Below are 22,722 nucleotides of genomic sequence, written 5' to 3' on the forward strand. Positions count from 1 at the left end.
CATTTATCACCTTTATTTTTATTCTTGTATTTGATTTTACGCTCTACACAACCGTATACAGCCAGCCAATGTGTAAACACTGTCGGCATCTGGAGGGGGTGCATGGGACCGTGTGAATATTTCTAAAAGGCATCACATCAGTAAGTTAATGGGTAAAGACACTTTTGCAACCATTTTTGAAGCAAGTTTGCACATAGTCTCAACTTAGCATCTCCTACCGTTTCGCGTATACAGCTTTTATGCAGAATTATGTGTCTCTATGATTACAAGCCACAAACAAACCCTGTGTAATCGGATCCTGCGGTCATGTGTAACTCCCTTAATTCTACCTCCTCTTCTCCTACTATCTGTAGTTTAGCAAGAAGAGGGGGCACCGGTAGTTGGGTAACACATGACTGCAGGAACAGACTACACACAGGGAGACTGCTATAGACAACCGCTACTCCTACTAGTCTTTATATATAAGGACCACCGGAAGCCCTCGGTGGCCCTTCACAAGACCCTAATGGAGAACCATAAGCAGAGATGGATGTGAGCTGAATTGGTTCAGGAGGTTTTGGGCAGAAAGTATGGACCTGGGACCCTTGGACTTGTATTGGGGCAAAGATTAGGGGGCTAGAGAGGGCCACGTACGGGCATCTTAATGAAGCTACTGGCTGGATTTAACTTGCGGCTGATATATTAATATTAACAAATATTTCTGCTGCTAAATATTTAAAAGGAAACCTGCGTTTTATAAATTCTGCTTTGACAAAACATAATTGCGGAGGTCACATTTCCCACCTGTAACATTGGCGGCCGCACGATAACGCCGCACCTCAACGGCACCCTCATTGAATACACAGAAGAAGAAGAAAAAAAAGTTGCAATTCTTTCTATCCGCATATTGTGAATTATTATAAAAGCCAACATGACCTACTAAATAATCTGACATCTGGAATAAACTGCGTGAACCGTACCAGGAGCGCTTCACCCTTAAGTCAGTGATTTTAGATTAGCAGTAAAAAAATAAAAAAAAAAGTGCCGTGATTGCTTTGACATTTCAGTAAAATACTGCGCCGGTTACATAAAAACAAAGTGAGAATAAAATCGAAAAAAAATAAATTACGGGGTAAAAAAAAAAAAGGCTAAAACGTTGGAACTGCTTCGTTCTGCATTAATAGGCCTTTCAGTGTGCACAAAAATGATAAGAGTTCATTTACTTCAGAAAAAAAATGACTACAAAAAAAAAGCCCCGCTCATTTCAGAACCGCGCTTCCGAAGGATATGAGATTAGTGCGCAATTCCCATTGTCAAATGTATTTACTGTTAAAATATTGGAGGAGTAATCTCGTTAGCCGCTGTTCTGAGAGTACAAATTTGTGATCCTTAAAAAATCACATGAAATTCATGATTACGCTCTCGTCTCTCGCAATCTGCGCTTAGTGTTTATTTTTGGGCAACGCATCTGTGGTTTAATTGATGGTAAATCGTGGATGTGACGGGGTGCAGTCTTTAGCCGTGCTCATTTTCACAAGGTTTCTCATTTGAGCTAATCTGCCTCAGTGCAATTCTTCTTGGATCAGTGAACATGTCTCTGGTAGGGAGCGAATGATATGGACGGATATTCTTATGGTTGGGACCAATTTGCTATTTTTATAACAAGGGAATGGATATTGAGACAGGCCACCCGGAACCAGCCTGGGCCCTCAGATTGGGACTAGTAATATCTTTCAATCCAGTTGGGTGATGCAACTTAACCCCTTCACGCACCCGGACATGCCATTACATCAGGGTGCGGGGGGTGATGTTTGGAGCGCGCTCCCTATGCTGCGGGTGTCGGCTGTGTTTTACAGCGGACACCCGGGACTAACAGCCAGGGACAGTGATCGCGATGTTCCTGGCTGTTTAACTCCTCAAATGCTACAGTCGGTCAATCACGACCGCGGCATCTGAGGCGTTGAAAAGAGGGGGGCGGCCCCCTCCGACAGCTTATCGGGGGGGCCACAGTGAGATTGGGGGGTAACGACAGTTGTTATGGCGGCCCAGGGGCCTAATGAAATGCCTGTAAAAATTACCATACACAGCAATAAATTAGTATTGAAGTGTATTGTACCAGCAATCTAATGATCACTGGTTCAAGTCCCCTAGGGGGGCTAATAAAGTGTGTGAAAAAAAAGTGAAATTACGTTTTTAGTAGTGAAAAAAACAAATATTAAAAGTAAAAAAAAAAACTTTTTCCCATTTTTCCTCCAAAGTAATGTAAAAAATAAAAAAGTAATCACAATTGATATTGCTGCATCTGTAGAAGTCTGAACTATTACAATATGGCGTTATTTAACGCGCACGGTGAATGCTGTAAAAAAGAAAGATTTAAAACGTCAAAATTGCAGTTTTTTTGGTCAACTTCGCTCTTAAGAAAAATGGAATAAAAAGTTGTATGTACTAAAAAAACGGTAACGATAAAAACTACAGCTCGTCCTGCAAAAAATAAGCCGTCGCACCGCTCAATCTATGAAAAAATAAAAAATGTATGGCTCTCCGGATGTGGCGACACAAAACTATTTTGATTTTTAACTAAAAGGTTTTTTTTCTTTAAAAGTAGTAAAATCTAAAAAAAACAAAAAACACTTTTGAAGTAATTCTTCTGATTGCCACATCACTGGGCACCACCATAATCATGGGATCGGAGGGAAACTTGTGTCTCCACTTGAACAGTCTCTTCTTAGTTCCCAAATGCAAAAGCGCACCTACCATAGAGGCATGAGCGTAACTGGGGGTGGCTGACTGGGCATGTGCCTGGTAATGGCTTTCACGGGTCGTATGGGCACCAAAAAGCCACTCTATCTTGGGCAATATTTAGATAAAGGGCTAACATAGCAATTTTATTTTTTGCCCGGGTTGAAGGAAAGACTAGCTATGGCTCCACAAAGATTCAGATTATGTGGTTGCTTTGGGTTCTTTGGCGAGCGGGCCAAGCCCCGGTTGGTCCCATCCACTTTGCTGCTGGATGGCATGAACTTGTGCAGGGCTCCCCTCTCCAGAGAAAGGGCATTGTTAGCAAACATGGGGTCCAAGGGTATGGAGGGGAATTGAAAAACCAGGTCCTTCTGTCCTTAATGGCAAGACCTGGCACCATAAATGGCGGCACACTTTGATCTATGTATGGGGTTCCATCTCTTCTGTGTACACCACTGCCAAAATACTCAATTTTCTCGACGAAAACACCCAACCCATTCCTCAGAATACCAGCCAGCAAAAACACGAAGTAAATAAAACCTTTTTTTGAGTGAGTAAGTGGACAGAATAACAACAGGTCTACTCTTAAGGTAATTTCGGCTGCTTCGTTGAATGTCACCATTAGTCTGTGTGTAATTTAACAGTGAATGTTATGATTTTATGTTTTTCGGCTAGAATAAGAACATTCCGAAAATTGGATATTTTACAGGTCTGAACAACAAGCGACTCATCTGTTCAATATCACCGGGAGTGAATAAATATTCTTTTGCAAATCACAATACAATTATGATTGGATGGCATTAAAAGCGCGTATGAGATTATTCTTCATTTCTGTGAAAATGACAAAACCTGAGTCCATTACACTTCAGCCCTGGGAAGAAGCACTCGTGCTCAACATTGACAAGTGAACATCAATGGATTGGGGAGTATTGCGCCTTTTTTCCATCATGTTATTCAATGCTGAAGCTTGAAACGCGGTGCTTGAGCCAATAACTGGCGCCGATCACGCCATGAGAAATTCTATTCTACAAGGTAATTACTGAGACACATTAAAAGGGTTATTTATGCAGCAGGCATCGCAGTCTACGTCTTATGTGGAGATCCTGCCGGGCTCGGGTGACCTGTTCATCTGAAAACAGTTTGGCTTCTGTGCGGATATTGTTCCGTATTTGTGTCACATCCGATAGATGTTAATTTGAGTTAAAAGGTTCTTTTTGGAAATATGTAGGGAAAAAAAATGATAAATATCTGAAGTAATATATTGTATCGAGCCATGTCTTGTCTTCCTTCATCTTCAAAATGTTCTACCAGGGAAGCAAGAGTGAAAAAAATCTCACGGCAACAAGACAACTGAAGAATAGAAGTTTGTCAAAAGACTTCACTTCTGACAACCTCTGCCGTATTCTTTTACTAGTGCGTCTATAGTCATGTAGGATTTTATGAAAATAGCGGCTGTTACCAGAGGAAATGTCTCATCATGGACTCTCTGCAACATGACAGACAATGAATTCCGAGTACAACAGCCATATTTTGTGTATTAATGAGTTGTAAAACCCTGAGGCTATAGACGAAGAAGAAATTAAGCGCAACGCTCCGTTCTAAAATGCCACAAAATATGATGCAAAGTTCCATAGTTAGGACGGTGGAAAAAAGACATATGGGTATATGGAAAAAGGTGAACTCAGAAATAGCGCTGCCATCATCCAAGGAACGTCATATAATTATTAGAAAAAATCGTATTTCATTGTACAGACTATGCGTTTCTACGCCGAACCGGCGTCTTCATCAGGTCAGGTACAAACGAAAACCAACCTCACTGGTTTATATAGTGATTGACAGCATGATTAGAAAACACATCGAAACGGAAAGATCGCCTAATAACAGTTCGAAAAAGAAACCGCTGTTACGTAATGTCAGACCAGAAACAAAAACACTGCTCAATTACGCAATGCTCATGTGGCGCCGTGTTTTTCACCTATGTCCATCAAGTTCAATCAAGTCATGGGAGAAAGGGAAGGGATGGGGGATATTATAGAACTTTGTTTTACCTAAAATGATCCAGAGGAAGGTTAAAAATAAAAATAAATAAAATAAATATAAAAATGACCCATAAAGCATTAACCAATCTTCCCTAACAAGGAAAAATTCCCTCCTGATCCCGAGAGGCAATCAGACTGGATCAACATTCAAGCAAGAATATATACAAATACTTCCCTGGCACTGATGTAGCCCGGCTCCGCCATCTTGGACCTCCCAGGTTCTTGGGTGTAGCATGGAATCATAGGCAATAAGATCTACTGCAGCTCATTCCCCACTATTATTCTATGCTGAGACTTGGCTTGTACCAGATTTTATACCTATGTCCACTCAGCGTTGATATTTTTTTTGATAAGTTATGCTATCACTGTCTGGTTGGTGGAGATCTGAACATTGAAACCTCCACTGACGTCTACAATAACAAGCAGGACAACTGCTGACCAGGTATTGGAAAAGCAACGCCATTCATCCAAACTGGGCTGTGTTACAATTCTTGACAAAAACTTGGCTAGGCAGTGGCACTGTTCCGTAGAAGAACAACAAACGGCTGCCGTGCTTTACTAAGTGCCGTGGCCACTTCATTCTAGGCTTCCATGGGTTAACCAGCCATCAGACGTGCACCAATGAGACACTGACCGCATCATTGAGAAATCACAGGGCACTAAAAAAGCAATTCAAGGAAAATAACTCTGCTACATCTATATTTTAGACCAAGATCACAAGACAGTACAGCCTGGGGCATGTTCTTCACCCCCAAACCCCAAATGTTTTTTAATAAAGATGAATGTGACCCCTGACCAGGACCCTTCATGTTGTTTCCGGACTCTACAGTGACTGTGGGAGGTCACGCCACTCGTAAAAGGAGCAATGGGGCCGCACTATCTTCTTCATGGGCGCTAAAGGTGGCCAGGTCTCTGTGGTGAATATGACCTTGTAATGGACCTTCAGATTTATACGTAAGGAATGAAATATCATAGCAGACAATAATTATTTCAGCATCTCAAACCTCTTTTCGACGGTCTCCTCTGAATGTTTACGACCTTCACGGGCCTCAGTACATTTACATTTTTGCTTTTAGCGACTTACTTCACTTTTTTATTGTTAAGAAGAAAAATAAAATCACCGGATTCGTACATATCCGGCTTTGAACTGAAACGTGGCGGTCTGTGAGCCGAATGAATTTTTCCTCGGAATGTCTTAGGCTCCCAATGCTAATCCTGACTCCTGAGACGGACTTATGCTCTCTCTTTATTTGATGATGTCAGTAATTATTCTGCTGTAAAATCACTGTGGGCTCAGGGCACGGAGCTCCGTTTTGGAATGATGAGAGAATAACAACGTGGTAATGGAATGTAGAACAATGTATTAACCCTTTACTGAACGTCTCAGACACGTTCAGGTTGATATGATTTTTGTTGCGTAGCTAAAGTCAATCAGGACACTCTAAATACGACAACACTCCAGGGGAAAGAAATAAGATACATTTTACACTTATTTATGATGCAAAAGCACCAGAAACATGAAATCTCACTCATAAAGGATTGTATACAGTAGGCACTTTTAATTAGAACTTGCAATTTGTTACTTGTAATGAGGAAAAACACCAGAATTAATCTATTTCAGAAAAGGTTTGAATACAAGTGTAGAGTCCATAGTGAGAACATCCTCCACACTGCACAGACACTGAATCAGCAGGGGGCAGCAGTAAAATATTGGATGAGGTGATCTTGGAGCCAACAGGAAACCAGCAGAATGTTAAATTCACCTTTGATCACATGTTAGAGTTTACATATAAAATACACAAAGTATAAAAATGTTATGCCTCGTATATTACTTATCGTCTACTGATTTAGAGTTAAAGACTGTATTATACTACAGAGCTGCACTCACTGTTCTGCTGGTTGTCATTGGGTCACTTAGAATGTGCACAGAACTACCTCTAACTTTTTATCTGAGCTTCTAAATGCAGGGGAAAGTAAATACTATCTATATTAAATATGTTTACTGGGCCAGCTATAAAGAGAACACGTTGCAGAAAGCAAATCACCAGATAAAGCTCTGCACAGACACTGACCAAGCAGGTGTTAGTGGGAGATTTCATGTTTAAAGCTGCAGAATAGTGAGTGCAGCTCTGGAGTATAATACAGGATATAACGCAGGATCAGTGTAGGATAAGTCATGTATGTACACAGTTACTCCACCAGCAGAATAGTGAGTACAGCTCTGGAGTATAATACAGGATATAACTTCGGATCAGTACAGGATAAGTAATGTAATCTATGTACACAGTGACTCCAGCAGCAGAATAGGGAGTGCAGCTCTGGAGTATAATACAGGATGTAACTCAGGATAAGTAATGTAATGTATGTACACAGTGATTCCACCAGCAGAATAGTGAGTGCAGCTCTGGAGAATAATACAGGATGTAACTCAGAAGCAGTACAATATAAGTAATGTAATGTATGTACACAGTGACTCCACCAGCAGAATAGTGAGTGCAGCTCTGGAGAATAATACAGGATGTAACTCAGGATCAGTACAGGGTAAGTAATGTAATGTATGTACACAGTGATTCCACCAGCAGAATAGTGAGTGCAGCTCTGGAGTATAATACAGGATATAACTCAGGATCAGTGCAGGATAAGTAATGTAATGTATGTACACAGTGACACCACCAGCAGAATAGCGAGTGCAGCTCTGGAGTATAATATAGGATGTAACTCAGGATCAGTACAGGATAAGTAATGTAATATATGTACACAGTGACTTCACCAGTAGAATAGTGAGTGCAGCTCTGGGTTATAATACAGGATATAACTCAGGATCAGTACAGGATAAGTAATGTAATGTATGTACACAGTGACAGCACCAGCAGTATAGTGAGTGCAGCTCTGGAGAATAATACAGGATGTAACTCAGGATCAGTAAAGGATAAGTAATGTAATGTACGTACACACAGTACAGTGTAGTGACTCCACCAGCAGAATAGTGACTCAGGATCAGTAAAGGATAAGTAATGTAATGTACGTACACACAGTACAGTGTAGTGACTCCACCAGCAGAATAGTGACTGCAGCTCTGGAGAATAATACAGGATGTAACTCAGGATCAGTACAGGATAAGTAATGTATGTACAGTGACTCCACCAGCAGAATAGTGAGTGCAGCTCTGGAGAATAATACAGGATGTAACTCAGGATCAGTACAGGATAAGTAATGTATGTACAGTGACTCCACCAGCAGAATAGTGAGTGCAGCTCTGGAGAATAATACAGGATGTAACTCTACCAGCAGAACGGGCGTCATAGAGCTCTGCTCTCTGTAAGTGCAGCTTCCACACAGACGTACCCGACCTGTCCATACATTACATGGATGGCCATTTACTTTAATTGGCAGAATGTAATGCTACATTTCAAATTAACGAATTGTGTGTCTGGCTTTGGCTTTTCCCACCAAGAACAACTGATCACCTGGATATAGGGAAGACTACTTGTTTTTACAAAGTGTTTGTCTTTATGAGAAATCCTATTGAAAACATTTCATCTTGTGAGTAAAATAATGTAATTCACACAGCTGTTTAAATATTTCTCTTTGCAGCCGCTCTAATCCTGGTCTCATAGAGGGAGTCTCGCTCTCAGGCCTCATGCACACTTCAGTTTTTCGTCAGGGTGCTATCCATTGTTTTAACCGATAGCACCCTGACACATTAATTTCAATGGGGCCATGAACACTTCTGTTGTTTTAACGAAACCGTGCGACCGTTCCGTCAAAAATAGGACAGAATCTACTCTTGCCCGTTTTTGATGGAACAGTCTCGGCCTTTTCATTGATTTGGTCTGTGAAACAACGGAAGCCACCCGAGTGCAGCCCGTGTTTCACGGAACCGTCATTAGCGGCCGTACGACGGCTGATGGAAGTGTGCATGAGGCCTTAGAATGTACATATGCTTTAATCTTGCATATGTGCAAAGTTTGTCCACTTGAAACAACTCCTTGTTGTGATGACTGAAGGAAGACTATATATATTTTGGCTATCCTTACCCTTTCTATCCAAGGCAGTGCCAACACGGTTGTACGATTCAGCAATACATAGTATAAGGAGAGATAAATATCACAAGGGATCAGTTGTCTGGCCCATATGGATAAATGAATCTTATGAACCAAGCAGATATGACTGATACATTGCACATACATTATGTCATTTCATACAAGAATAATCATACCCTCGTCTACAGATGGAGAAACAGGGAATTACATATTCCTACATCCCAAGGAGAATCAGTGACAGTAGAATGGTCTCTTTCTAAAAAAAAACAATCAACTCTTATTTAGTAACCCAAAACTCTACAGAATATTCTCCTATATTTCATTCCTATTGGTTGACTGCGCAGTAAAATCCTGGGGACATTGTAACAACTTGTGCCCAAGAGGTATATAATTTGCTTTGTCTAGCACAGTAATTCCAGCACAATGATCATAAAACAAGCACTTGCGAGATAAACTGTCCGTAGACCAAAGCATGGCTAATGAAAGATTTTCAATAAGCAGACATAAGTCAAACAACAACTTGCAGCTAATTTAGTTCTCTGTTGCCAGAATGGTCTAATCAGTTATTCTGCTCCTTGATTACATTTCTTTTTGGCCATCGATAGTGCAAATTATATCTTTCTTCAATCAAACAAACATTCTCGGAGAAAATGAACTTTCCCAGCTCTGTCTTACGGCAACTGAGAAAAGGCAGCATCAAGCAAAAATACTGTAGACGGCGAGTAATAGGATTATATTGTAACAGAAGAAAAAGCCAAGAACCTACGGCACATGTATCGTCTTATAAGACATCTCTCCTTTCTTCAAAGTTCTTATGTTATTCCACTATTCTCCAATCTATATTATTGTCAAATATTGTGTTATACCTGAAATTGATACTGATATTTCTTTTGATTCTTGTGATACAATAACCGCCTGGTTTCTCATACCACTCGTATTCATGTACACGGATGAGCTTGGTGCGCAGAGCCTGTATGGAGGTAGATGGTGTCTCTAAGGCTCCATACTATGAAGTTGTGGGCACTCCGTGTGTCGCCGCATGGAGACTCCATAAAAAACTGTATTACCAAAATATTCTAGGAGAGATTCTGTTGGATTCCATACAAGAAAAAAACACTGTATACCTCCATACTGGTTCAAATGTTACGGAGGTACAATAGAATCCCATATAATACTATGGGTGCCATAATACAGCTCCATACACCTGGCAGGTTGTACAGAGTCATAAAATTACCATATGCAGAAGTCCTAAAAAAATATAAAATAATAAGTGTTGTCAAGTCCAAGCTTAGTCTAAATACATTACACTTCAAAATACTTCATATTTATTGGAGATGCAGGAAAAAATATTGTCATTTGAGTTACTCCGTAGCTCTTTGGCATATGGTTAGTGTATACTTGTCGTCATGCTACTGTCTTCTTTGCGTTGAGCATAGGTTGGCTTAGGGACAAAAGGTAATCGGGTGGTATGGATAGGCTGGTCTAATCATATCTACTAAGCTTAAATATTCGGTTTTTGGTGGAGCAACGAATGGTCTCATTTTCAGGAGATTTTCCTTTTTATTTATTTTGAATGATAGTTTATGAAGTGACATTACTATTATGTTATGTACAGTACCAAGACTTCTATGAGGAGACTATATTGTAAGTGGCATAGTCAAAATTAACCGGACTCACCCAAGTCCTGTAGAATGGTTTAAGTCGAAAACGTTGTGTGTATTTTTTTTTCTATGAGTGGAAATCCCTAACGTCATCCTCTGGTAAACCTTGGTGAGCTATCACCAAAACTTCCAAAGCTCCGAAACTGGTGGCATGAATGGAAGAAATGTGGATCGGTTTCTTTGTAGACTGTAAACCCACATAATTTTGGTTGTTTCCACTAAGAGGCAGAAAGAACCTACAACATTCCAGAAAGTCCTTACAGTAATTCCTCTAGTAGATTTAATAAACATTATTATTCTTTAGGTTACATTAAAGCCATTTTACTGAAGATCTTACCTCCAGGAACATCTTGAACAAACTAGAGAGTTGGAGCAGCAACCAGAAGAAACCAACACTCTAAGGCTCTTCGGGTCCAGAACATTTAATGGACAATGCTATTCTACAGGACATACCAAAATCCGGAATCTCTACTTTTCTCATTTATCATCTCAATCGCTCAAAGTAATAATAAACGGTCAACCCAAAAATTACGGAAAAATAACATTAAATGTATCTTTTACCGGTGGTTGAATCCATGTCTCCAGATTTGATTCCTTCAGCGGAGATTGAAGTTTTCCCAAGTCTTTTCCTTGCTGGAAAGGAAAACAAAGAAGTGAATTAGACATAGATAATATTAAATGGTGGTATATTTGGTAACATCTACTACATAAGGGATATACATTTGGCGACCACCTTAAAACATGGCGCTTGTAGAATAATTCCCAACATTAGGAGAGCTTTTTCTTGGCTGAAGGACGTTGATGATGTATTTGCTGCTTAAATTCTTGATATTGCGATAATTAGCGCCCGGCTCGGTGGAATCAGTGTTTAGAATAAAATATCAAGCCTTTCATCAATGTGGACGGAGGACGGCTGTTTGTGTTTCCTGCCCAATGTTATACGCAGTCTCCTTAGCTGATGAATAAAGTGAGTGCTCATTAGTAAAAGTTTTTTGGTAGTAAGGCTTGCCGAGACTGCAAGTAATGAATTGCGGTTCCTACCCACAGCAAATGTGTTGCCTACTCCTCCAGCGCATTGGGGCTTTGAAATGAATGATTATTGCACCAGCAAAATTGGAAAGTTAATACTGCGTCCTCCACTTAGAGAGTAACACACTATTACCAACTGATAAAACAATCTCCAGAGTATTATATTTTCAACAAGAAATGCACACTTCATTAACAGGAGTTCCATCAATTGATTAAACGCGTGTTCATCATTTTATGTTTCGCAGCCTGTCTCGAGTCACTAGAAGGCATTAAAGTGCCAGCTCAGGAAGATCAAATTATGTGGTCTGTCTGAGTGGAAAGGTTTCAAAGGATATGACTGTCAAGTAGTAAAAGGTAAAAAAATAAGTGTAAAAGCCAAGTGAAAAACCACATCAATGCCGGCATTCTACGCACGGAAAGAAGAATCGGAGAGATATTGTTATTGTGCCATAGAAAACTCAAATTAGAAAACACTGTGTAGCGAAGTATATGATTTCTAACAAAAAAGAAAAATTCCAAGATTATATTACATGTAAAAATTGTCAAACGTTCTATGCACTGATACTACTGGGAAATGGAACCAAATAGGATTCAACAAAAAATGTAACAGTATTTTACAGATGTCCTAAATTAAAGCGGTCCGTCCTGGTGACAGAATCCTTCCAAATGGTTTCCCATCACACTTGTACATCACAAGTTTACATTTTCTTTTGCCCATTAGGTGCACTGTCCCTGGTAAGGGTTCTTTAGAACATCTTATTGGGAACATCAACGTCCCAAAAATGCCGAATGGACTAAATGGCACAATAGGGCTTATTAAATAGCATTTAAAAGTGCTGGTATTGGCGAGGTGGAAAATAATTGGCCATTTGGTGATACCCCCCCTTCTCTATCAGCCATATCAGACATTCAACAAAGGAAAGACAGATCACTTGACACAATTCCCTTCAGTACAACCTTCTTAGAGCCAAGTCAAGTCCTCTTTCTAAGGCGTTACGGGGCTGGGGATTTTCTGGTTCCTGATCGCCAGTTGCTGGGGACATTTAGTGGATGCGATTACACTCATGATAGAGCATTGTAGCTGGTTTCTTCGTTCATTTGTATACATAGGGATGCAACAAAGTTGCATTCAAAAACAAATTCACCGATAGCCAGTGATAATAAAGCCAATTGCCCATTAAGGTAAGGGAACACAAATCAATTCTTTATGGAATTGATATTGACTTAGTTTTACAATGTCTTATATGGAGGCAGACAGTCCTAGGAGGCATTTATGACATAAAGGAATAATGGAAGCCATTGGAGTCAGAGAAATCATGGTCATAGCTATAGCACAAGTTTTTATTGACCCACTAAATATTGCCCCTCCAATTAAATACACTTTCTCCAAATATATCTTGAAATATGTTCCAGACTCAATTCAGCTTCAAATGACAACTCCGTTTCATAGAAAAAAATTACTTATTCAATCTTCGTATAATAAACCAGTATAGATAATTTATAGTCTAACTACACATTATGCAATATAATAACACAAACATTGATATCGTTGGGTTATTATTATGTGTATGTCAAATATAGTAGTGTAGCTATGGGGGAGGGGCAAAATTGCAATTTGTACCTGGTTTCTAGTGCCATAGGAAGACCCTATATTAGAGGGCAATAGTACCCTGCAACATTTGTGGGGTCCTGGTTCCCTTTGGGACCCAGGAGATTCAGCGTATACCTCTGTAAATATATTCAGTTAATTATTATATTGTACTTTTAATCCAGAATTGGCCACTCACATTTATGGTTGTTTAGATAGATATATAGATCGGTAGAGATGTAAAACTTGTAATATCATAATGGGTTTGGGTCGGTGGTTCTCTATAGGACAGCAGAGATACATTCTGCTTTATCTGGTCTCAATAAGTTATCACTGTGGCTGAAAGGAACAGGTAAATGACAAATTGGGCTCTGCTACATCTGTAGATAAATAGACCTCTACACACAGAGTATTCCTTCAGTGTCTCTGCTGGGTCACATTAATACACTCTGCAGCACTATGTATACATTGGAATTGTATCAAGGTTACATTTGCATAATGTATGGTGTGGGAAGACATCTAAGAGTGGTTTAATGTTTTCATATATCTCACTGAAGTCCATAATACTCTTTGCATACTGTATGTCATTTTAATTATAAATTCTCATGTGCTTAGAAATCTCAAGTGTTGCCTATACAGCACTTTTAAGTAGTTGGAGGAAGGACTTTGTCAGCATAGTAAAGATCTGTGCTTCTTGCAGAGGATCATAGGAAGGATTTCTTAGGAGATTTCCCGCTATAAATTAAGTCTGGATACATATTGGTTATTAATAAGTGGGCAACAGCAGGACCCCTCAATATTCTCATTGAGCCAGGCTGTAGTTATGCTGGGAGCTGGCCGTGGTGCTGACCTAGGCAGCGTGATGAAGCTCCATAACCCCATGTTGCTTCGGTTTACAGAAAAAGTTTCTGTTAGATCCAAAAAATATCTCTATCCAAGAGGAAGAAAAACCGCTCTTTAAATGTCACCGACCTGTAAGTCAACATCAATATCCCGAAACACGACTAAGACATCAAGCCAACCAAAGACAGCTAGGAGACGTTCCCTTCAAGAACCATCATTGTCTATTCTCTCAAAACCAAAAAGTGTCTGTCAAAACTTATAACCCAAAGTGCTACAGTCAGGTCTCCGCCTCATCCTACAGGCCTACATGATTACAAGCGCACCTTCTCCGGTCTTCCCTTCCTCCTCCCCTCTTCCTTTATGTCTTTGCCAGCCATTTTTAGTGCCCTCCTATTGTCGAGCCCAATTCTGCTTCCTATTGTGTAAGATGAGACATGTACCCATACAGAAGGAGACAATGTGCAGAGCATGTCCCCCATCAAGGAATGAAGAGAGTTGTTCTATGATGTACGTGAGGAGAAAGGTCCAGGCCGGGCAATACCTAGATATTAACTATTACAATATCTGGAGCTTAGAGACTTACACAAAACTGTGCGTGTTTAATTCTAGTCACTGGAGGATGGATTTTACAAGTTCTCCATAATTCCTCCTACAAACTGTTAAAGTCTATAGTTATTTCTTTTAATTATATAAAAATAACTTAACGATAAAGGCGTCTTATACCTGGATGGGTTTTTCTTTTATTACACCTCATTTAGCTTCCTAATTTTTCCTGGTAATGGTTATGACAGTAAAATCCATTTAGATTTATAGATTATTATTTATTTATAGATTTATTATATTATTATTTTTAGATAAATTCTTAGATAAATAAACGTATCCACATAACTACTCTACACGGCAAAGACTCCAGATTATCCAGAAGACAATCGTTTTTAATGATAATAAACATAATGTTTATTGAAACACACATCATAACGAATAAATAGTAATTATAGTCTTGTATATAGTAGCAGCATTATAGTAGTTATATTCCTGTATATAGAGGGCAGTATTATAGTAGTTATATTATTGTATATAGGAGCAGTATTATAGTAGTTATATTCTTGTATATAGGAGCAGTATTATAGTAGTTATATTCTTGTATATAGGGCGCAGTATTATAGTAGTTATATTCTTGTATATAGGGGGCAGTATTATAGTAGTTATATTCTTGTATATAGGGGCAGTATTATAGTAGTTATATTCTTGTATATAGGGGGCAGTATTATAGTAGTTATATTCTTATATATAGGGGCAGTATTATAGTAGTTTTATTCTTGTATATAGGGGACAGTATTATAGAAGTTATGTTCTTGTATATAGGGAGCAGTATTATAGTAGTTATATTCTTGTATATAGGAGCAGTATTATAGTAGTTATATTCTTGTATATAGGGGCAGTATTATAGTAGTTATATTCTTGTATATGGAGGACAGTATTATAGTAGTTATATTCTTGTATATAGGGGCAGTATTACAGTAGTTATATTCTTGTATATAGGGGGCAGTATTATAGTAGTTATATTCTTGTATATAGGGACAGTATTATAGTAGTTATATTCTTGTATATAGGGGGCAGTATTATAGTAGTTATATTTTTGTATATAGAGGCAGTATTATAGTAGTTATATTCTTGTATATAGAGGGCAGTATTATAGTAGTTATATTCTTGTATATAGGGGGCAGTATTATAGTAGTTATATTCTTGTATATAAGGGGTAGTATTATAGTAGTTATATTCTTGTATATAGGGAGCAGTATTATAGTAGTTATATTCTTGTATATAGGAGCAGTATTCTAATAGTTATATTCTTGTATTTAGGGGGCAGTATTATAGTAGTTATATTCTTATATATAGGGGCAGTATTATAGTAGTTATATTCTTGTATATAAGGGGCAGTATTATAGAAGTTATATTCTTGTATATAGGGTACAGTATTATAGTAGTTATATTCTTGTATATAGGAGCAGTATTATAGTAGTTATATTCTTGTATATAGGAGCAGTATTATAGTAGTTATATTCTTGTATGTAGGGGCAGTATTATAGTAGTTATATTCCTGTATATAGGGGCAGTATTATAGTAGTTATATTCTTGTATATAGGAAGCAGTATTATAGTAGTTATATTCTTGTATATAGGGGGCAATATTATAGTAGTTATATTCTTGTATATAGGGGTAGTATTATAGTAGTTATATTCTTGTATGTAGGGGGCAGTATTATAGTAGTTATATTCTTGTATATAGAGGCAGTATTATAGTAGTTATATTCTTGTATATACGGGCAGTATTATAGTAGTTATATTCTTACATATAGGAGCCGTATTATAGTAGTTATATTCTTGTATATAGGGGGCAGTATTATAGTAGTTATATTCTTGTATATAGGAGGCAGTATTATAGTAGTTATATTCTTGTATATAGGAAGCAGTATTATAGTAGTTATATTCTTGTATATAGGGGGCAATATTATAGTAGTTATATTCTTGTATATAGGAGCAGTATTATGGTAGTTATATTCTTGTATATAGGGGTAGTATTATAGTTGTTATATTCTTGTATGTAGGGGGCAGTATTATAGTAGTTATATTCTTGTATATAGAGGCAGTATTATAGTAGTTATATTCTTGTATATACGGGCAGTATTATAGTAGTTATATTCTTACATATAGGAGCCGTATTATAGTAGTTATATTCTTGTATATAGGGGGCAGTATTATAGTAGTTATATTCTTGTATATAGGAGGCAGTATTATAGTAGTTATATTCTTGTATATAGGGGGCAGTATTATAGTAGTTATATTCTTGTATATAGGGGCAGTATTATAGTAGTTATATTATTGTATATAGGAGCAGTATTATAGTGGTTATATTCTTGTATATAGGAGCAGTATTGCAGTAGTTATATTCTTGTATATAGGGGCAGTATTATAGTAGTTATATTCTCGTATATAGGAGCAGTATTATAGTAGTTATATTCTTGTATATAGTAGCAGCATTATAGTAGTTATATTCTTGTATGTAGGGGGCAGTATTATAGTAGTTATATTCTTGTATATAGGAGGCAGTATTATAGTAGTTATATTCTTGTATATATGAGCAGTATTATAGTAGTTATATTCTTGTACATAGGGGGCAGTATTATAGTAGTTATATTCTTGTATATAGGGGGCAGTATTATAGTAATTATATTCTTTCTCTCATTTCTCTTGTCAGCAAATACAAAGTATTGTGCCTGAGGCAAGCTTGTATCAGGTCAACCTTTATGCACAAACTATGTGTGCCCTATGCAGTGGCAAAGCTATAGGGGTCGCCAATGCGAGTGTGACTTTAAGCCTTGCTGCAGCATACACCTTAACCCTGTGGTGGCATTATACTGTGGGGCAGCTGTGGGGGCATTCATGGGGTCTGTTGGGCAAGGCAGCTGGGCATAGGCGTGTGCAGGGGTCTGTTGGTGTTGGGGAGGGGTAGGGGGGCCCAAGCTGAATTCTTGCACCAGGGCCCATGAGTCTTTAGCTACGCCTATGGCCCTATGATGAGTGGCCTTAGCGATGGCCTTGGTCGCTAATGGAGCCCAGCAGAAGCACCTCGCCTGCATACGATGCTAGTTTAGTCACAATTTACAAACTTTACCATATTTATACCTTTGAGCTCAGCAAAGAAAACTTTTTTTTTGTAGAATTGAGTTTTTCACTCTTGAAATTGATGGTGCCTTTGACTTATTAGTGCAGCACTTTCAGTCAAGATCCATCTAAAACATCTTGCTAATGCTTTTTATTTAATAACGAAGCATCTGAATATTTTTAAGAGCAATAACTTTCCGCAGCAGTTTACCATTGCAAATATCATGTTTTAAAAGCAAAAATTCTTCTTCTTTTTTTTTTGCCGTCTGTGTTGCTGAAAAGCTCTGAATGCTTTTTAGTACCAATAATGCTAATGGTTATTGATTAAGTTGTGGAGCAAAAACAACAAGCAAAATTCAAACACATTATTATGATCCATTTTCATAGACGCCTTGGAAAAACTGCTAAAACAGCAAGAAATTTGGTCGGCTTCTCCTATGGCCAGACATAATAAAAGAGTCATAGATCAAAGCTTTACTGTAAACCAAACTTGTCTGTGCAAGAATTCATTTCACTTGTTTTTTGGAATGGTCGAGTTTAGAAACACGATCTTTTAATGGCCTGTTTACAAATCGTTACATTCTTTGTCCTGTAACTTTTATTTTCCTTAAAAGTTTACGTACAAATTTGCAACCAATTTTATGTCTATTGTTCAAAATCATCTAAACAAATTAAGCAACTTTGCAATTAGCCTCGTTTTTTGATTCTTGTTTATACAGCACCAACATTTTCTTTAGTATTGTACAGAGATTATCAACATTCACATCAGTCCCTGTCCCACAAGGGGCTCACGATAATAACCCGATCTCAAACACACGCACATTAGGGTCAATTTGATAGGAACCCATTTAACAATATGTTTTTGTAATGTGGGAGAAAGCCTATAAAAAACACTAGGAGAACGTACAAACCTTATGTAGATATTTTTCTGAAATGGATTCGAACTCAGGACCCCAGTGCTGCAAGGAAAAGTGTTCAACAGTGAGCTGTGTATAGAGCTCCTAACTAGATCTATGTGTCTCCATGGTTACAGACTACAACCAAACCCTGTGTAGTCTGATCCTGCAGTCACGTGTTATTCCACTCCTTTTGCCTGTTCTTCTACATAGCACACAATATAATAGAGAACAGAGTAACTGGAGTATCAAATGACTGCAGGATCAGGCTATGCAGTGATTGTCTATAGTCTGTATTCATAGAGCTACATAGGTCTGCATAGAAGCTGTATACACAAAACAATAGGGAATTTATAATCAAGACTATAAGCAAAATTGTGCCATATTTGTAATTTTAGATGAATGGATTCAATAAAAAATGGTTGCAGAAGTCCACACACCCTTTAATGCCAAGAGTACAATAGTCATTTAGTTTATGAAGAAAAAATGGGGAAAATTTAGAAAGAAAAACTGGACAGAATTCTGGCACAAATTGCGCCAAAAAGTAGCGTATATGGCACGAGCCTAATTTATTATGTGTTTTAGAGACTTTTTTGCAGCTTCCTAGACCGTTTTATAAAGTGTTGTTAAAAAAGGGGTGTGGCTAAAAGGAGTCTTAAAATGTACCAGACTTATTAATGGCGTGTTATATTTTTTCCCCATAAAATATTGATGTAAAGCACGCCAGTCATGAGGGGTGGGTAGAAAGTCAAAAATTGTCTAACATTTCTAGCAAGATGTGCCAAATGTATTATACAGCGTGCGCCATTGGGATACATTTGGTGCATTTTCTGCCTGTCTGGTTTAGTTTTAACTTTACAAACTTTAAGGCAGTATTCTTAAGGCCTTGTTCACATGGTGCTCCAAAAAAAAAACTGTGTGTAAACGTGTCAAACGCATTAGAGTTTTTGTAAAGCACTTTTTAAAATTACGTTTTTTTTATGGGTTTTTTTATGCACTTTTTGCGTTTAACCATGTATATTAGGCGCATTGAAACATGCCAAAGAATTGCCCTGACGCAATATGTTTTTACATTTTCTCGCATAAAAACGCGTTGTATGCACTAACAACGCGCTTTCCCATTGATGTCAATAGAAAGCTTAAATCATGCTTTGTTTATGCGTTTTTCAGTGCATAAAATGCGCTAGAAAAACATGTCATTTACACAACATGCGAACAGGGCCTAAATCTCACCCAATGTATCAGACGCATTATGAAAACAACACCTTTCCTTTCATTGTGATCCTACTAATAATAACCGCGTGTGTGAATTTTTACATTTTTTTTTTCTTGCAAAAAATTTACAAAAAACACCTCTCGAACTGGGATGAGGCCTGTATGGCACTTCTAGCCTGTTGTAACTTAATGGCATTTTTGGTGGAAATAATGATACATTCATTTACAAGATACAAACCCAATAGGCCACTCAAATACATCTATTTTTCATTATTTAAAAAAAAAAAAAAAAAAAAGAAAGAAGGGTCAAATATTACTTAATAAAATCATCCTCGCCTTCATTTATTGTATCACTTCTCACCAGGAGACAAAAAGTGAACAAATGCAATAGGAGCGATGTATCCATGACCCTAGCACAATAAAAAAACAGTAAAAGCCAACACCACCAGCGTTGACACACCACATAGGGCGCAGATGCCATAACCTCGGAGATTGCAGAGCAGGAGAAATAAAAATGTAAGTATCAACTTTTCGGAATGTAGCGTTTGGAATGCTTTTAGGACAACTTAATGAGCAGATGGGCTACAAAAGGATAGAGTAAACGTTAATCCTTATGAATCAATCCGATATCTACAAATCTTTACTCGTCACCATGACCGGAGAGAGAAAACCAAGGTAAACGAGCGATCTTAGGAGAAGCAAGTTAGGTGTAGGGTAAGGGCAGAGAACTTCTTAAAATTCTTCTTTAACAAACGATAAGACACATTCATTGTTACAGCATGGAGAATCTGCGAGTGTACATGGCTGGAGCGAGGAAACCAAAATAAATTCGATATATTGGGTGGGGGGTGCGGGTAGTGTAAGATTTGGGGAAGGGGAATTCTTCAAGTTCTTTACCAAACCATAAGACACGTCCATTGTTACAGCACTCAGGATCTGCTGGCCATCATGGCTGGAGTGTGGAAGCCACGGCAGGTTATTATGTTGAGTGTGTGGGGGATGGGGGTGTTAGGACTGGGATCTTCTTAGGCCCTGTTCACACAGAGTTTTTTTGCAGGTGGAAACATCTGGAATTTTGAGGCAGATTTTGATCTGCCGGCAGAAAATTTGCAGCGTTCTTCGTGGTGTTTTTCGGCTGCAGCCATTGAGCGCCGTGTGCAAAAAACACTGTGAAAACTGCTTTCTCTGCCTCCCATTAATGTCAATGGGAGGTCAGAGATGGAAACGCCTGAATAAAGGGTATGACACTTCTTTTCCCCAAGTGCACGCACGCAAAAAAACCATGCCTCCGCCTCCTATTGAAATCAGTGGGAGGTATTTTCGGATGTTTTTTGGCGCAGTTTCCGATGAGGTTTCTGCGTCAAAAACCGTGCCAAAAAACTCAGTGTGAACTAGGCCTTAGGCCTCATACACACGACACTATTTTTCATCCGTAATTACGGACCCATTCATTTCAGACCCATGGGCTACGGACACCTTTCCGTATTTTTATGGATGGGCGTCCGTGCCGTAGAAATTATAAAACATGTCCGTTTTTTTGTCAGTAATTATGGCACGGACTCCTCATAGAAGTCTCTGGGCTCTTCTGTAATTACAGACGGCTACGATGTGCATCCATAGCCATCCGTAATTATGGAAGCGTTGCTATGCGACGCCAGGGGATTACCCTAGATTTCTTTTTGCGGATCCGTAATTTTGGATGACCTACGGACCGTATTTACGAACTTCCTTCCGCACCTACGGATAATTTACGAATGACTATAAATGACAACGGATCCGTATTTACGGATGGATGAAAAATACGGTTGTGCGCATGGGGCCTTAAAGTTCTTCTTTAAAAAAAAAAAAGTAAAAATACTTAGACCCCTCTATTGTTACAGTAACAAAGATTGTGCAAATTATTAGCGAGCCAGGGGTAATAGCCTAAAGAATGCCGAGTTGCGTTATATCGCGCTTTACGAAATTCATTATTATGAAACATATTAGTGAAATTGATTTGGCTTTAAGGGTTGCTCCTCAGCCGGCCCTTTATAATTGTCAGGTTCTATGTTTCAATAATAATGGATCATTGCTTTTACTGTAACTGCCTCCCCGATTTGTGGTGCTAAATGGAAAAAAGTGATTATCCGGAGGTCATAAACACATCCGAGCGCAATTCATACAGTCGTCACTCATCGCAGAATCCGAGTCAATCAGAGAGAGGTTTTTTTTGTGTTTTGTGTTTTTTTTTACATTATTTCTGTTCACATTTTGCTTTTGTGCTTTTATTTTTCAATTAATGGCAAGATCCTATAATGAGCCGCCCAGTAAAATGTGTTGATTTTAAAAACATTAATGGGGGTAAAGGTTTCCAGGCCAGGTACATTAATAGCGAGCCGGTGACGGTTATTGATTACGGACACTAAATTCTGAGACGCCTGAGGAAACCAAAGGCAAAGGGTTTTTTTTCTTTATGGAATGACATTTCTATCATAGGTGAGATGTTTGTGATCAGAGAGCGCTGTATCCAAGATACGAGGTTCATGATGACTCCATGTAATAGCTACAATCCAGAAATGTTCTCAGCTCCAAGTATATGAGGATTTCAGAGAATTAATACAAGAAACTCAAACACAATGAATAATGTAACGTACGGTATAATGTCAGGAAACAATAGTGTAAAGGAAACGGGACAAGAAACATTTACAGCATCTTACAGGATATATACAGTAATGGCTTGATAAGACAAAACAAATATTATACACACATACTGTATTATTGTACATTGCAGTGCAATTATAAACTCAACACCAATCAGAAAGTAATTTGCCTTTCCATAGGGGGCAGTATTATAGAGGTTATATTTTTGTATATAAGAGCAGTATTATAGTAGTTATATTCTTGTATATAGGAGCAGTATTATAGTAGTTATATTCTTGTATATAGGAGCAGTATTATAGTAGTTATATTCTTGTATATAGGGGCAGTATTATAGTAGTTATATTCTTGTATATAGTAGCAGTATTATAGTAGTTATATTCTTGTA

General features: G+C 38.2%; 1 protein-coding gene across 2 annotated transcripts in view; it reads right to left on the reverse strand.

Annotated features, from left to right (window-relative positions):
- PCDH11X (protocadherin 11 X-linked) overlaps positions 1–22,722 on the reverse strand; it is a 1,026,455-nt gene that overhangs the window by 448,070 nt on the left and 555,663 nt on the right. For both annotated transcript variants that reach the window (XM_075836602.1, XM_075836603.1), the window contains one exon: positions 11,023–11,094. In XM_075836602.1, the coding sequence (XP_075692717.1) occupies positions 11,023–11,094 (72 nt within the window). The remainder of the gene's footprint in view (positions 1–11,022; positions 11,095–22,722) is intronic.

The sequence above is a fragment of the Rhinoderma darwinii genome, chromosome 8, assembly GCF_050947455.1.
Source record: "Rhinoderma darwinii isolate aRhiDar2 chromosome 8, aRhiDar2.hap1, whole genome shotgun sequence".
Lineage (NCBI taxonomy): Eukaryota > Metazoa > Chordata > Amphibia > Anura > Rhinodermatidae > Rhinoderma > Rhinoderma darwinii.